This window comes from Talpa europaea (assembly GCF_964194135.1).
Source record: "Talpa europaea genome assembly, chromosome: 10".
NCBI lineage: Eukaryota > Metazoa > Chordata > Mammalia > Eulipotyphla > Talpidae > Talpa > Talpa europaea.
In genome coordinates this window covers 91,826,800-91,842,960 of record NC_140077.1, presented here as the reverse complement: position 1 = coordinate 91,842,960, position 16,161 = coordinate 91,826,800, and the positions used below count along the sequence as shown (strand labels likewise).

Genomic DNA, 16,161 nt, shown 5'->3' with positions numbered 1-16,161 from the left:
GGCTACCGTCTGGAGAGTCATCATCAATCAGGATGCTATGAGCCTGAACTTTGAAACAATCCTGGTGTGTTAAGCAGTCTCACAAAATGGATCCTTTTTTCATCCTATTTATGAACATACCCTGCTAAAACCTCTTAAGTGGCCTACAACAGCTCTGCTGGTAATATCGATAGCGGTCCTTCAATCTTTCAATAACGTTTTTAATCATAAGCTTTAAAGCACAATTGTTTTTACCTCAAAATTCTTAAAAATCTGTTTTGGGACAGAAATAAGAGATTAATGGAGATCTTGCAAAAAAAGATAAATGGCACCACCAGAATACCACAAAACTGGGGGAAAAATTAATTGAACCTATACTTTTGATAAATATTTATTTTTTGCGGAAGAAAAATGCATACTAGTTTAAGCTGTCATTATACTAACCTACATCCTATTTTTCATATTATTAGTAATACATAATGTGGTAGTTTATATTCAAAAATAAAACTAGAATGTATATACCTCATGTATTTATCCAGAAATACACCAAGGTTACTATGGTTACGAAAAATCCATTACCTTTGAATACAGAATGAAAAAGTTTGACTTAAAGTGTGTGCTATTTATTATAGCAAACATCAACAGCCTTCGGGAGGTTTTCTAACTGGATTCATTTTTCAGTGTCAGGACTGACCCACCATATTACTAGCTTATGGCCTATGCAAGGCAAAAAATTTGAACTGTATGCATTTTTAAATATATTTTGTACTAACTCAAGGTGCAGCGATGTCTTTGACTTTTAATGCTTCATATTTAAGAGAAAGAAGGAAAACCTCAAACCACCTAGATGCTAAGTGGCTTCTGAATTAAAATACATTTACTTTTACCTGAATCTACCTTGTCAGTGAGACGCATTTGTTACATTACGTGAGAATGTCGGTTCTAGGTAGAAACTTAAAAGGAAGCTACAAATAAATGGCGTAGGAGTGAGGAAAAAGTATTGACACTTTGAATATTTACGAGAGGATAAAGCCAAGTTATTTAGGAAGTCTTTGATAGTATAGAAAGGAAAAGAATTTTAAATGGTGCAGATGATTGCCAGCACGAAATACAGGATAGGTAACAGCTCTGGAGGAAGTTTCAAAATTATTCTCACCCCTATTAAATTTTTCCTCCTGAAGACTGTGGTCAGTTAAACAAAAGTAAAATATTAATGGCTGATGATCATACAAACATAGACAATGGAAGTAGTAATTAAACTACATGCAAAGAAACCAAAGCATTATTTTTCACTGGTAAAATTGCCAAAGGTTTAAGAATATAACATTACCTGCTACTGAACTTTCCTGCAGAACGATGTGAAAATGTATATCAAATATTCCAAATAAGTTCAATGGCTTTGAGTTCACTGTTCCCTTTCTAGAATATAGCTAAGAGTCATGTACAAAATAGGCATCAGAACATAGTCAAAACAGAGATCAATGAGAAACTTCTGAATCACTCCAGGGCTAAAATGCATTAATACACATTATTGTGTGTTCATAAGGTGGGATATGATGCTATTATTAAAAATGTTTCAAAATGTTTTTAGAAATATGCTTAATGAGTTGGAATATAGTCAGAATAAGAGAGCAAACAAGGATTTAAATTATACATTAGATTTCTATTTGGTTAAAATGAATAAATCTTAGAAGGAATTACATCAAATATCAAGTGTTTCCATCTGTATGGTGGAATTACAGGGATTAGCAAACTGCATGTTTTAAATTACTTTCAATAGTCACATATTACTATTAAGATTAAAAGGTATTCACCTCTTCTCCCATCTAGTAGTCTGCATTTTCTGTTTCTCAGACTTGCTATGAATTGACATTGCAGCACCTTGGAGACCCAAACTCTCTCCAAGAGCAGCAGCTTCACTAGGAACTATACCCACAAACTGCTCAACATGAAGTGGCGGCCAGTAATCCTGCCACAAAGTCAAACGTGAGGACCAAGAAGAGCACCACAGGTGCACAGGGCCGGACTCAGTGCCTGCAGTGGTTCACACCCCCTACATGGCTCCAGCACCTCCTCTCTCAGCTTCTGCCCAGCTGAATTCACACAACAGATACCCTTTCCTGCCCATCTTCCCTGTGATTGCCAGCGGACAGGTGAACTTTGAAGACAGAAATCACCTGAATTTTGTTGCTATCACAGGAACATGAAAGAGATGCTAAAGACCATCATATTCAACTTTGACATAACCAGAGACTTTCTGGAAAAGTGGGCCTTCAGTCGGTGCTATAGCAGAAAATACATGTACTTTAGGCCCCTGAATATGGATGGAATTGCATTCCCCAGAATTGACATGTTGAAGCCTTCACCCCAGGGTGACTGTATGTGGAGAGAGGGTTTTTAAATAAAGAGGCAATGAGGTTAAATGAGGTACCTAAATCAACAGGACAGAGTCCCCACAAGAAGAAGGCAGGACCTCAGGGTGGGGGTATAGAGAACACAGACCACATGAGGACACAGCGAGAAGGCAGTTTTCCACAAGCCAAGGAGAGAAGCGTCAGGAGAGGCCAAACCTGCCAACACCTTGATCCTGGACTTCTAACTGTCTGTGGTGGAGCCACCCAGACCACAGCAGCTGTAGCAGGTGAATACAGCTGCTCTGGGGTTTGTATTCAGGCTCCTATCTCCCTTTCAGAGCTGCTGTGAGAAAATGTGTCCAATAAGCAGAATGTGTGGAGATGAAAGCATGGCCCGTGGAACCAGGCAGACAAGATATGAATCAGTTCCTCCCAGGACTGCCCAGAATTCCTTGCCCTTTAGGCCTCAGCTTTACTCGCTGTGATGTTAGAACAGTCAAGGACAACTGCACTCATCATATGTTCTCATCTTAGTTCTTCTCCTTTTAGTGGCCAACAACACAGTCCCAACATTAGGGGAATGAGAGAAACAGGAAATGGATGACTGATGAGAAGCTAAATAGGGTATAGAAAAAAAAAACAAATAAAAATGCTACTGGCAATATAATTCTTTAAAAATCTACCCAGAGGATGAAAACCATGGACAACATCACGACAGAAGCTACAGAGCGATTGTGGGCACTGTAAAAACATCTCACTTTCTGTGCATTGTATTGGGGGTACCTACTGCACTAATGAGTGCTAACAGTGCTGTTAGTATTCACAGTACTTTTAATTAGTATCAGTACTAAGAATATTAATCCACTGTGGTAACATCAGTCACGTTCACTGTTGATATGACAGTCACATGATCAGACAGAGAACTGGCATCCTCTGTCTGTGGTGTTAGCGATCACGTGAACTGTGCCTCCTCTCCTCTCCACATTGCACTTTTTCTAGCTCTGCACCTTGTCACCTCATCTGGCCTTCTGCACATCTTGGAACTGTTCCAGCCCCACAGCCTGAGAACTGCCATCTGCCACACCCCCACCCTGTGGACCACTCAGCATCGCTGTGTACACAGAAGGAACCTGACTGACTTTCTTTCTGATGGCTCCCTTTTCCCTCTCTCTTGTGCTTTTCATTCCCAGCCTGCTCCTGCCATCCACCGGTCCCCTCTGCTCTCTCCTTTCCTTGCTCCCAGGAGATGTCTGCTTCTTTCCTCCGTTTATTACTCATACGCCCGGCCTGTCCCATGTCCTGGAGATACAGTAATGAACGAGGCAGATACTGTTCTGTCCAGTTTAGCAGAGAAAACCAAGAAGCAAACAGTCATCCTGATTCAAGACAAGTCAGACAGAAAACGGGGCCAAAGTCTTCATAAGCAGGGCCTCCCTGATGGCACAGGGGTTAAAGACAGTGCTATCAAGCTATTGCCAGCCACTACAGCAGGAGTTCAATCCTGGCCAGCCAGGGAGCAACCCACATGGCACAGCAGACCTCTCCTGACTCATCCGCTGCTCCCCTCAGCAGTGTATTTCAGTAGATCTGCCTGTTCTGCTCCCCACTCTCTCTGGTGAATCCTATCACCCCATGCACTCCAGCTTATACCCCAGTTCTTATATTCATAAATAAATAAATCTCTAAAAAAAAGCATCCACGAGCATACAAGGCATACCTCACACATGTGAGGACTCAGGATGGCTTCTCCCAGGAAATGATCACACTGGATCTAAACAATGTGATTTCTCATGAAGCATATGGTACACTCTGGGTTTCCCAAAGTGATTTTTGTATTTTTATTATCATTATAATAAACTTATTATCATTATAATAAACTTTACTAGTGTAAAGTTCATACCATGATGTGTTTTCATTTTTCTTTCACAAAGAATGTCTGTGGTGTCTAATTTGTAAAAATAATGCCTTATTTTTGAGATGAATTAATTTTTTAAAAATACAGTCTCAATCCTGCCTTCTACATAAAAGAATGATTATTATTCTCTTTATTAAGTGCTGTGAACATGCTAGGTGTTTATAGAGAGCTCTATTTCTCTTTAAAATCTTGAACACTGTAGGCACTTCCAACTTACAGATTCAGAAGCTAAATCTCAGGGAATTTAATTATTTGTTTTAAAAACTGCATTCTTAACATCATAGCCAGAATGCTGGAGTTGGGACATCTACCACTCACAGGCTGGTTGGTCTGGAGGAGGCTACTTAACCTTTCTATGCCTCAGTTTCCCTTTTTGTACAATGGGGATCATAATAACATCTACTTCATAGAATAAATTTTATAGAATCCTGCTCAACTGTGATTAGTAAAATGTAAAAGTAGTCATTCTCATCCTTGGAAATTTCCCAGACTAGCTAGGACACAGAATGAGGAGAATGCAATGGGTTGAATCCTGTCTCCTGAGCCCAGGCCCCACACCCCTGTTTCTCTGTGTCCCATAAATTCACAAAGCCAGGAGAGGAAGGGCGGCCGGGCTGAGTCCCTGTTACACCCTCAGTACCTGGCATTAATGGGAAGGAGTGAATGCATAAATAATTAATCCAGCCTCTGACTCTGACTTGGTGACCTTTCAGAAGAATTTAATATTTCCAGGCCTCAGTTTTCTCATCAATCAATATTTGATTAATGTCTTACCTGATAGTCAAATCTAGTATATAACATACAATAGCATAACCACTATAACCGCTATACAAATGCAAACGTGATTCAGACACCAGACCTCATAAATAAGGCAGACCTCTATTTCCATAAGGCTTGCATTAATTTATCTTATCTAAGGGACATTATGCTTTCTAATAGGACCTGGACATATAGACATTTTCTTCTCAAATAGTCTAAAATTCAGACCACACTCATTATTATTCCACATTCATAAGCATTTTCATGGTTATCCCATATGACCATGGAATTTGTTAGAAATTACCAGGAAGTGAACCAAGTACTGTGAGCTCTGCTGGGGATCCCATGTGGCCAGCTTCAGCCCTGTGACCAGTTGGAGGGAGAGGAGTCACAAGCCAGGCTCTTTGTGTTGACAAAGTTCCAAACACCCCACTGCATCTGAGCAAGGTGTATTAGCTGAAGGGTTTGGGAAAGAATTGGGGAGGTCTACAGTAGGAACCACATGGTAGGACAGCTGTGGGGGATGGGACAGAGGGGGCAACATGAGCTCTTTCCCTTTGTTTTCAACTTTGGCTTCAAAATAATTGTTGGGATTTAACAGGAGACAATAAGGAAGCCAACTTAACCAAAAACACATTTTCTGATAATCCTATAGTTATCTGATATACACACACATACACATATATATAATCTAATACAGATTACAACTCTTTGCTGATACATATAGAGCACTTACCTGTGACTGTGTGGTTCATTCCACTGCCTGAATAGATAAGCCTCCCATCCATATATAAAGAGTACCAAGTTATAATACCATTTGCTTTATTGGGTGGATTCCAGGTGAGTAACAACAAATTGGGCAGGGATTTGGCTACTGGTGGCAGAAGCTCTTGTGGAGCTGTAGAAAAGAACAAGATTTATAGAGTCTAATTTTAGTTTACTTTTCTAATTCAAACTTTTCAAACCCAAACCCATAAATCATGGAATCAACCTGAAATCCCATGCATGGAAGTGTTCTTGATTCGTGGGCAGCTTGTCAGTAATTGCTTTCGGAACAGTACTAAATAACTGTCCTGAATTTATGAGAATTTGCATGAATGATGGATGGGAAGTACTTATACCTGGTTCAGTTGACTGATGCTTGTGTTACTTCATCAAAAGTATTATTAATCCATAATCTCTATTTGGGGATGTATCTTGAAAAGGAAATAAAATAGAGAATCCCTGTCCTCGAGGAGCATCTTATCGAAGATGGGCAATGCAGGTGAGGGTGGTTCATTATTTATGTACATACACACACATATATACACATATGCATATATCTATGTATTCATGTATATATACATATATGTACATATATACACATATATATTATTTAAAATAATATACACACATAAATATGCACACATGTGTATATATACACATATATGTACATATATAACCCCCTATGACATGACAGTATATACAAATATATATAAATGCAACAAATCAACATTGGGTACACCTTAAGCATACATAATATTACACATCAATTTTATCTGTTTAAAAAATTACTAGACTCAGGTGAACATAAAATATTATTTTTAAAGAATAAAATAGCAAACATATCTGCAACCATAGAAATTGCCAGAAAATGTGTAATCAATTAAATTAGTTATATATGAAAATCACATTATGTTCAAGCTATCTTAAGGCTGTTCATTTTCTGTAGTGGTCACTGAATTAGAATCATAGAAACTAAAAGTTTTAAAAAATTGACTCTAAACACATCTATTGTTCAGTAAGTTGGCAACAGCTTTCAGGAAAACCTAGAAGTTGAGGATTCCTCAAATAATGAGGAGGAAATGGTGACTTGGAAGAGTGAAAATTCCTTAGAATTTTCTAGAGGTACAGCTGTGAAATAGGGTTGAAGGCTATCAGGAAAAATCCAAACAGAGGATACAGGAAAGTAGAGAAAATAAGGAGACATAATGACAACTGCTCAAATCAAGGCTGGTGGAAGACTCCGTAAAAGGGCATGATGGTCTCATGTCTCTAGTCATGATGCTAAAGAGAAAGTGTCACCTTCATGGGACCGGATGGAGAGGACACTGAGAAAACCTGGCCATGGGCCTTCAGGGCTTTAGCCCAGGTGAAGGGGGTCTGGAGGGGTCAGGTGCAAAACACAAAGAGTAAAGGGTCACCATAAAGATTTCACAAAATCCATTTTCCTGTTGTGGCTATATCACATGGGCCTCTGTCTTGTTCTCCCATATCCTCTGCTAACGATTTCTTTTGTTTTGTTTTGTTTTTTTTTAAAGATTTATTTATTTTTATATAAGAACCAGGGTACAGGCCAGATGTGCTGGAGGGTGAAAGGATTCACCAGGACAGAGCAGGGAACAGAACAGGTAGACTGACGAAATACACTGCTGAGGGGAGCACTGGCGAGACAGGAGAGGTCTGCTGAGCCATGTGGGATTCTCATTGTACAGCCAGGATCGAACCTGCACTGCAGAGGCTGCAGACAGCTTCACAGTGCGGCACTCAACTGCCTGTGCCACCAGGGAGGCCCTGCTAACGATTTAAAAGAGGGAGGGAACGAGGTAGGCTCAAGAAAGGCCAACAGATGGACAGAGAGAGAAAGGGAGAGACTGGCTGTCTCTTTTCCCCTAAAGATCAAGCTTTTACATTTCCTAAGCAACTTGACCACCCGACAGTGCAATAAACCTGTAACTCTTTCACACAGGTGAGAGAAATAGGAAGCAACAAAGCTTCAGATGTTTTGAAAGCTGTGATGTCCTGAAGCTGTGTAGTCTGATGCTGACCAGACCTTACACTGAGGAGTGCTGAACAGCTTCTCCTCCTCACTGGCTTCCTCTCGAATGCTTTCTGAGACAGTCATTTATGCCGATAGTTTGTAAGTTCCAACTTCAACAAAAGTGAGTCTGTGAGTCTAAGACAGAAGGCATGGAGCAGGGATGAATAAGGCCTATATTGGCATTTGGAGGGGCCGTCATACTGGAATAATTGTTGCCTGTGCTGGTGTTTAGCAGTTAAAAGAGACCATGGAAATCAACCATTTGATTCTCAATTTCATACTGTGCCATACAATCAATTCTTTTTAGTCAGACTGTCTCTAGATTTACTTCTGAGCCATAGTAAAATGAGGAAGCTTTCATTAATCTTTCAGATGCTTCATATTAATGACAAGGCTCTTGCATGAACAATGTAACAGCAATTAAAAAGCCCATTAATCTGCATTACAGCTATTAAAGATGCATGTCATTAAAGGGTATGGAGTTTGATTCATTTTCGCACCCCCCCAAAAAATGGAGCAATTATGGCCTGGCAATGCACTTTGTCATCAAATTAGGCCGGGTTTTCCAGCAAATGGCCTTGCAGCATTTAGCTCTTCTCCTATTTTATTATTCATGACTGAAATGTGGAAGTCAAGACCTTTGAAATTACTTTACCTTCTTGTGGAGTAGAGATGCTCAGAGCCTGTGTGCTCCCAGTGCAGCCAGCCAGAGTGCAAGCAGTTAGGGTTATGGCATAGCTTCTGAAGGGCAGCCAGCCTGTCAATATTCCTGCGATAAAAGGGGGAAAAGAGGTTTGCATGTTTACCATAAGCAACTACAAAGAGTAGTGTGGGGAGTGAGAGAGAGACAGAGACACACACAGAGAAGATGCCTCCTTAATTCGTTTTCTTGCCTCTTTGCTGACTGCAGATTGGAGTGACCAGTGAGGAGACATTGTGAGGCCAACTTATAGTTAAACACCTCTGAACTGCATTTCCCTAAATATGTCCTCAGCACACTTGTGCCCAGAGCTGTATCCCTGTAAAAATGCCCCTCTGCATGTAGCTACTGAAGCTCAGCATAATGGACATGAAAGCCGGGATGAAGGATCCTGGAACAACGGCAGAAACAAAACTCATTGTCTTCAGGGGTCATTTTTCAACCTTACTTAACCAGAGTCCTTTTCATGGAGCACCTATGAACACCCTTCAGGAAATGCTACACCCAAGAGTGGCTTCGTTATTTTAACAGTAGGATGCACACATACAAACTATTTGTTCATGTTGCTGCTGACAAACATGCAAATCAACAGAGTGGAACAATTAGCAAATTAGATCATTATGCTTTTGTACTTCTACTTGCAAAATTATTCGTTTATTTAATTAAGACACCTGTCTTAAACAAAAGTGTTGCTCATAGAATGGTTGGATTAACCTGGCTTGGTGGTGGAGATATATGAAGAGTTCCACAATTCAAAGTACCTGTAGAAATGAAAATACGCTTTGTTCACTGGCATTCATAATCAAGGAAAAAGCTCTTATTTAGCTAATCCTGTGAATTAAAGAAGGATCAATAATAGAACTTATGAATTTGCTTGCCACTGTTTTTCAGTGCACAAATTTTTCAGAGCTGCCTTTAATCCTAACCACATAGCCTCTCATCATTCTCATGGAAAGACAGCCCCACTCATGGTATCCCCTATGTTGAATAAACACCACCCCTAATCTAGGAGGATATCATTGTGCCTATATTGGTGATGACTTGCATAATTCATACACAAATTTTAATAAACATGTTTCCCTATTCCCCCCATCCCAATAGAAATTTTTTAATTGCCTTTTTTTTTATTGAGGTAATAATGGTTTACACATAGGATTTGGGGGTACAGGTTCACACCTCTTCAGATGTATGTCACCACACTACACCCACCACCAAGGCACCCAGAGTCCTCAACACAGTCCATTGGGCTATCACCCCCTTTGCTCTTCACCCTCTACCACCTAATCTGGTAAACTCAATTCTATAGTCATATTTCTAGGGTTTGTTTTGGTTTAGTTTTGCCTGTTCCTTTTGTTTTGCTTTTTTATATTCCACAAGAGTGAAATCATCCAGTATTTGTCTTTCCTCTTCTGAATTATTTGCTTAACATAATCCCCTTCAATTCTATTCACAATGTTGCATATGGCAAACTTTTAAGCCTTTTTATAGCTGAGTAGTATTCCTTTGCGATAAATTCCACAACTTCTTAATCCAGTCCTTGGTCATTGGGTGATTAGGTTGTTTTATAACTTGGCTTGTGTAAACCCTAACTACTTTTTGTGTTGGCACCTCCTGATCCCTAGTACTACCTCAAGTCTTCTTTCCAGCAGGTCCCAAAACATCGTTCTCTGTTGTACTTGGCATCATCATCTTGGCTCATGGCCAAAGAGGGCGGAAAGCCAATGAGCTAATATGCATACCCATGTGACCACCTCATTGCAAATTCTGCTCTCACTTCAAGTCCCCCTCACATCTCAACCTTCTGCTTTCCCTCAATCCTGGCACTTATCACCATTTCCTCTACAGTCTCCCAGCCGTTAGCCACATTGAGTTCACTTTCTTTTAGGAAGTGACTCCTTCATCCACTAGATGTCATAAAAGTAAGTGTCCACCTTCACATATGCCATCATATGGCACTGCAGTGGTGAAGAGCACAGATGCTGGGGCCAAATGCCACTTTTGCTGCTGATATGGTGCTGGGATTGGGCAATTGGTTAACTACCTGTGTTGAAGGTACCTCATAGACCTCACCTGTGAGATGGAGATAAGATGGTATTTACATCCAGTGTTACTATCAAGATTGTATGAGTTTAGGAACATAAAGTGTTCCACACAGAGCCATCTGGATGGAAACTTTTTGTGCAGAACTCAACCGAACTTATGCTGCTACTACAACCCATTGTCTTCCCACACAACCTTGCTATGCACTGATTTTGATCTTCTGAAAATCACTAGGCATCTCTGAAATACCACTGTGAGTAACTCTCCATCCTTATTCTCTGTATTTATTAGACTTTCTCCACCCTTTCTTCCTTCAGTGCCAATGAATTTTCTGATTTGTTCTGAACTACTGAGAGCGCTTTTCTTAACCCCTCTAACTCACAGTCCTTTCACCATTCCTTACTTAGCTGTTGTTGCACAAACCTAGGCCCTCAGGCTTCCTTTATTTTCCTTAACATTTGCCTTTGTTAGCTCATCAACCTCATCTCTCAGTGATAATGCTGGTATCTTCAGACGACTTCTCTTCCCTAAGTACTGGCACTATGTCTACAGGCAGATCATGTAGCCACCTGAGGCTCCACTAGCATTTCACTTTCAACATGCCCCAACCAAACTCAATACCCTGAACTATGTCGTAAGCTTCATTTTCCTATTTCTTCAGGCTTCTCGCATAATCTCACAATTGCAGGCCCAATGTACAATATATTCTAACCATCCCATCCTTTGAAAATCTTTGGCACTTGTCACATCTTCCCTACTGACAAGTTTGAGTTGACTGCAAGAGTCTAAATAAGACAACTTGCTTGTCTGCATTAGTACAGGGCCATATCAGCAAGAAATGAATCAGGCCCAGAGAATGAAACTTTTAATCCTATAACAAGACAGAAAAACATGTTGGGTTAGGGGATTAGTTTCCATTGTTTATCACGTGTGTGGCACGTATGAAAAGTATTACTGGTCACAGGTGGGCATGACTTAGCTGGGGCCCAGAAACATCAGGTTCAAAAAAGGAGGTCAGAGTTATAAAATCTGTCATGGGTCACCCATTCAGATAATATGTTAACTCTGTAAACAATTATAAAAGCAACTACATTACTCTGCAACTTTGATGACTGACCTGTCTTTTTCCAAATCAGAGCTGAAGTGCAATGCTAGAATTGTGATGATTGTATCAACAAGGCCAGAAAAGTATTAATGCACACTTAAAGAAACATCATGTCAACTCAGAGACTGAGTTCATGTTCCCTAAACATATCCTTTCTTGCCTTCCCTAAAGGGGGAGCTCTCTGTGTGTATAAGTGCATCATGAAAAATTCCCTTGCTAATTTTCAAGACTTAAGGAACTTAAGCCTTAAGGGCTTTAAAAACCAGGAAATATTGTTCTCAATTTTGCACCTTCTACTTTGAGCTTTGGTTGAGAAGTTTACTGAATTGCATTACATAGAAAAATCCTGAGGTTCTTAAAGGAAGATGCTGGAGAGAAACTAGATCATCCTTCAGGCCATTATTTATCAAAGGGTTCACACTTCCCATTTCAAGGCAGGTGAAACAATAATAACCACTGAGAAAGGAGAGCTGCAAAATAGAAAACAGAAAAAAAGAAGATGAAAGCTGATGTTTTGGTTCTTGCCAACTTTAAATCCCAGGAGGAACGTTTTGGATGGTTTGTAAATCACACCTTCAAAAATGTGCTATATAGTTTGAAGCTGAGGTGGCATTTCATTCCCATTCTAGTGGGGATTTTGCTCATAATGTTGTGTCTTGGAGACAGTTTGTCAAATCATTGAAATAACTTCCCCTAAATGTGGTGAGTACCATCTACTTCAGCAAGAAGATTAGTGTCATGATTTAGCATTTTCTCCCCAATTGTCAGTGGCTAACTGTTGGGGTTGGGGAAGTTACTGGTCCACTAAGTGGCTGTCAGTAAATCAGGATCATGAAGTCATTGCATCCATGGCCTGGGACAGGGGGTTTGCCTCTCTTGACCCTCCATCTAGACGGTTTATCAGAATGGATGAAAGTTGATGCTTACTGCAAGTTCTGCTGCTACTGCTGAAGAAAGAGAAGACAGATACCCTCTCCAAGGCCAAGGAAGGTAAAACATCTTGACTATATTCCTAGAGACCACTAAGTGATGGGTCTTGCTTTAAGTGTCAAGGTCATAGATTATATAGTCTCCAGGGCAGCACTACTGAGATACTACACCATCATCACAACACATCCAATTTTCTCCTTTGCGACTCTGGGACGGGCACAAAAGAACACCATTTATCTTTACCTATTTTCTAATTTGAGTAAATACTAGGCTATAACAACCCCAAGGGAGAAGTAACACATAGAGTAATACAGTGAGTAGAAAATCTGCATAAGGCCCAGTGGACAAGGGCATTTAGAAAATCAGGCCTTCCCAGTCCCAGATGATAGGAGATCGACATTTAATTAAAGACAAAGAAAAACAGATCATTGTTAAACATGTATTTCAGTATCATATTAAAAAGAACACTCAAAAATATACACGCATTTTAAAATAATCTAAAACAGAGAAATATGACCTCTATTCTGAGTCTACAGAAATCTTGATAAGGGGAAATTGGGGTAATTCCTATGACGACCCTTGGGGTTTTCAAAATAGCCACTGACAATTGGGGAGAAAATGCTAAATCATGACACTAATCTTCTTGCTGAAGTAGATGGTACTCACCACATTTAGGGGAAGTTATTTCAATGATTTGACAAACTGTCTCCAAAATAAAGGCTATATCCTGACATGAGGACCCTAAAACTGGCTCGGACATGAATCTCTTTCTTTGGGAGATATCACAGAGAAGTGCTTTTCCCTCTGAATTTGAGAAAGCACCGGCCCCCAGGCCAAATGACCCTCAAATTTCCTTTCAGCCACGAAACTCCGAAATCAAAAATGGTCCCAACCATGTCAGGAAATGTGCCAGTCCTCTTTGATAATGGAAAAGGGTGAGCTGAAAAAACTCCATAAACATAAAGTGAGCATTATCGATGTTTTAAAAGTGTTAGTAGCCAGGAAGCCCAGGCCCGCTGGTGTCCGGATTAAAATCATTGTCACCAGCAGGACCAGAAGTCTCACTGCTAAGCGATAATGCACTTGGCATGAATGCTTAACATTGAGAAATCCTGACGTGCCACACGAGGGAGTTTGAAGTAAAGGAAGTTTATTCCCTTTGAACAGCAGCCCTGGGGCCCTCTGTGGGTACAGGAAGCCCCAGCTGAGAGAGGAAGGCAGGGTTTTCAGTAAGGGTGGGTGACAGCTCAGAGGAGGAAGCTGAGAGCCCCATGGATATGGCTCCAACCTGGTGCTCTGAGGACCCCCCACATGGCAGAGGAGAGAGCCTGGCCTTGGAAAAGCCCCTCGAGATGACTCGGGAAACCCCTTGAACGTAGAAGTGGTGTCCTTTCACTTTACTCTGCCTGCTTTCCAGCAGTTGTGGGGATAATTTCCTAAAAGTGGGCACTTTATGTCTCGCCAGCAAACAAGCATCTGTCTCTCCACCCCAGCCCAGCCCTTCCAGGGCACTAACCCAGGAACAGATATGGCTGTTTTTCCTGACAGATAATTTCCAACTTTCTCTTTCCTCTTCTCTCACCTGGAGTTTAAAAAGTGAAATTTTAATAATTGGAGGGTATCTGACTATCTATAGGAAAATGCTATAAAGCAGACACCATCTGTGCCAGCTTTTGTGTGCCTGAGGGAAGTCTGTGTGCCTAGGAACCAGCAGCAGAGGGGTTGGCTTTGACATTGAAATCTTAAGATGAATCCCTCTTAGGAAACCCAGCGAAGTATACATGTTCTGTCCGCGCACCCAGCCTGGGACGCAAAGCAAAATGGCATCCTTTTACAAGCCAGACCATTTAGGAGAAGGGAAAAAGGATTCTTTTTCTATTTACATCCTTGAGCAGATTCCTCCTCCCTCCCCCACCCACCCCCAGCTGCCAACCTAGGTGTTTGGCCGGCATCCACTGTAATCTGTTCTCCTTCATTATGTTAATCTGTGGGCGGAAAGATTTCTGTCATCTTCGAATGCCTCGTACAGCAATGGTAAACACCTTGGCCCGTCTATAATTGGACAGGTGTCTGCATTGATGTCACCCAGCTTTTAATTCAATTAAAGAACTGGCTGCTCTACTCTCATTACGCACTCATTTCAGTTGCACTTTTGTCTGGTGGTGAAATCTATACACGGTCATCGGCTACCCCTGGTGCAAAGTCTACAAGTGCCCTCACAGAGATCAAGCACAATATTTCACAAGGACGCTGACAATCCAGGACTAATTTTATGTTAGCAGAGGCATCTGGAATAATATGGAGGAATCTGAGCAAAGGTTTTAGGAATGATGCAGAGAATTTGCTTCTTTTTCTCTTTTACTGTGTGTGTGTGTGTTCCTTTAAATTCTATATTATCTAAACAGGCTATCTCCCTTCTTTTAAAATCTATATTATCTAAACAGTATTTCTCTTCCTTTAAATTCTGTATCACCTAAACAGTGTCTCTCTCTTCCTTTAAATTCTATATTATTTAAACACTGTCTTCCACAGACTGGCCAGTAATTAGGAGCAGTCACAGCAAAGAGAAAAGCTGTTTCTTGCTTCTCTCCCCAGGGTTTTCCTCCATCTCCAGAGGACTCATCAGAGTACAATGCTCTTATTTATTTGCTGGCATTTCACATTTGGATCAAGAAAGTGAGGGTGGGCAAGAGAAAGTCATTTATTAAGAGAGCCATCTGGTAAGGGATACCACACAGGCAGAGCTGCCACTGCTACCTGGAGACATAATGGAAGAAGCCACCTTTTCAAAGAAAACCAACCAGGGAAGGAAAGCAGACAAGAAGACTTCTCTGGCTCAGGGCTTTGCTGCTGATATATTCTAACTTTGAAGTATCTATCCTACAACCACTTTTGAGCTGCAGACACAGCATATGTACTAAAGAGAGCAACTCAAGCTAACATATCATATGCCTTCTGCCCACTTAAAGGAATCTCTGAAAAGAAATTAAAGTTCTAACACAGACAATTTGACACAGTGACTCCATGAAACTGAACAATGACATTTGTTAAATATGGACGCACATTTAACAGTCTAGCAGAGATCTGGAAACACATCCAGGATGCCTCCCCTCAGCTGCTCAGTAGCCCTGGAAGGAGGAATATGTTTTTGCTGTGTTTTGGGTAATACTTTAAATGTAAATAAGGAACTCTTGTATTTATAAAATGAAAGTCAGTCTTCATTTTAAGCAAAAGGTAGTACAGCAAACAAGCTTATACCAAACCTAAGGCAATTCTTTGGAAACTCTGTGTACACTGAATTTCCTTTACATGGACTTTATGACCTTGCTGAAAACTTCCAGCTTTAAGCTTCTAGAAAATCATAGACCTGGAATCAAAGATTAAACAGATTTTGATGCTTAAATGTAGGAAAAAATCACTTTTATTCTATAAAATGTAGGGTCTGATCCTAGTCTTATAGAGAATGGAATGGTTTAAACAGTGATTTTAATTGACCTCAAAACATTACCCAGTTAAGATACTCCCAGCAGGCTTACATGTAAACTCAAATTTTTAATCCATGCCTTCCTGGTAAGGACT

The 16,161-nt window shown here is 40.5% G+C and overlaps 1 protein-coding gene across 1 annotated transcript in view; it reads right to left on the bottom strand.

The window, feature by feature from the left end:
• Positions 1-16,161, bottom strand: part of USH2A (usherin) — a gene marked incomplete at both ends in the record, with an annotated part of 619,110 nt that overhangs the window by 322,378 nt on the left and 280,571 nt on the right. Inside the window, 2 exon segments of the mRNA XM_084245562.1 lie at positions 5,744-5,905; positions 8,463-8,576. Coding sequence (XP_084101688.1) covers positions 5,744-5,905; positions 8,463-8,576 — 276 coding nt within the window.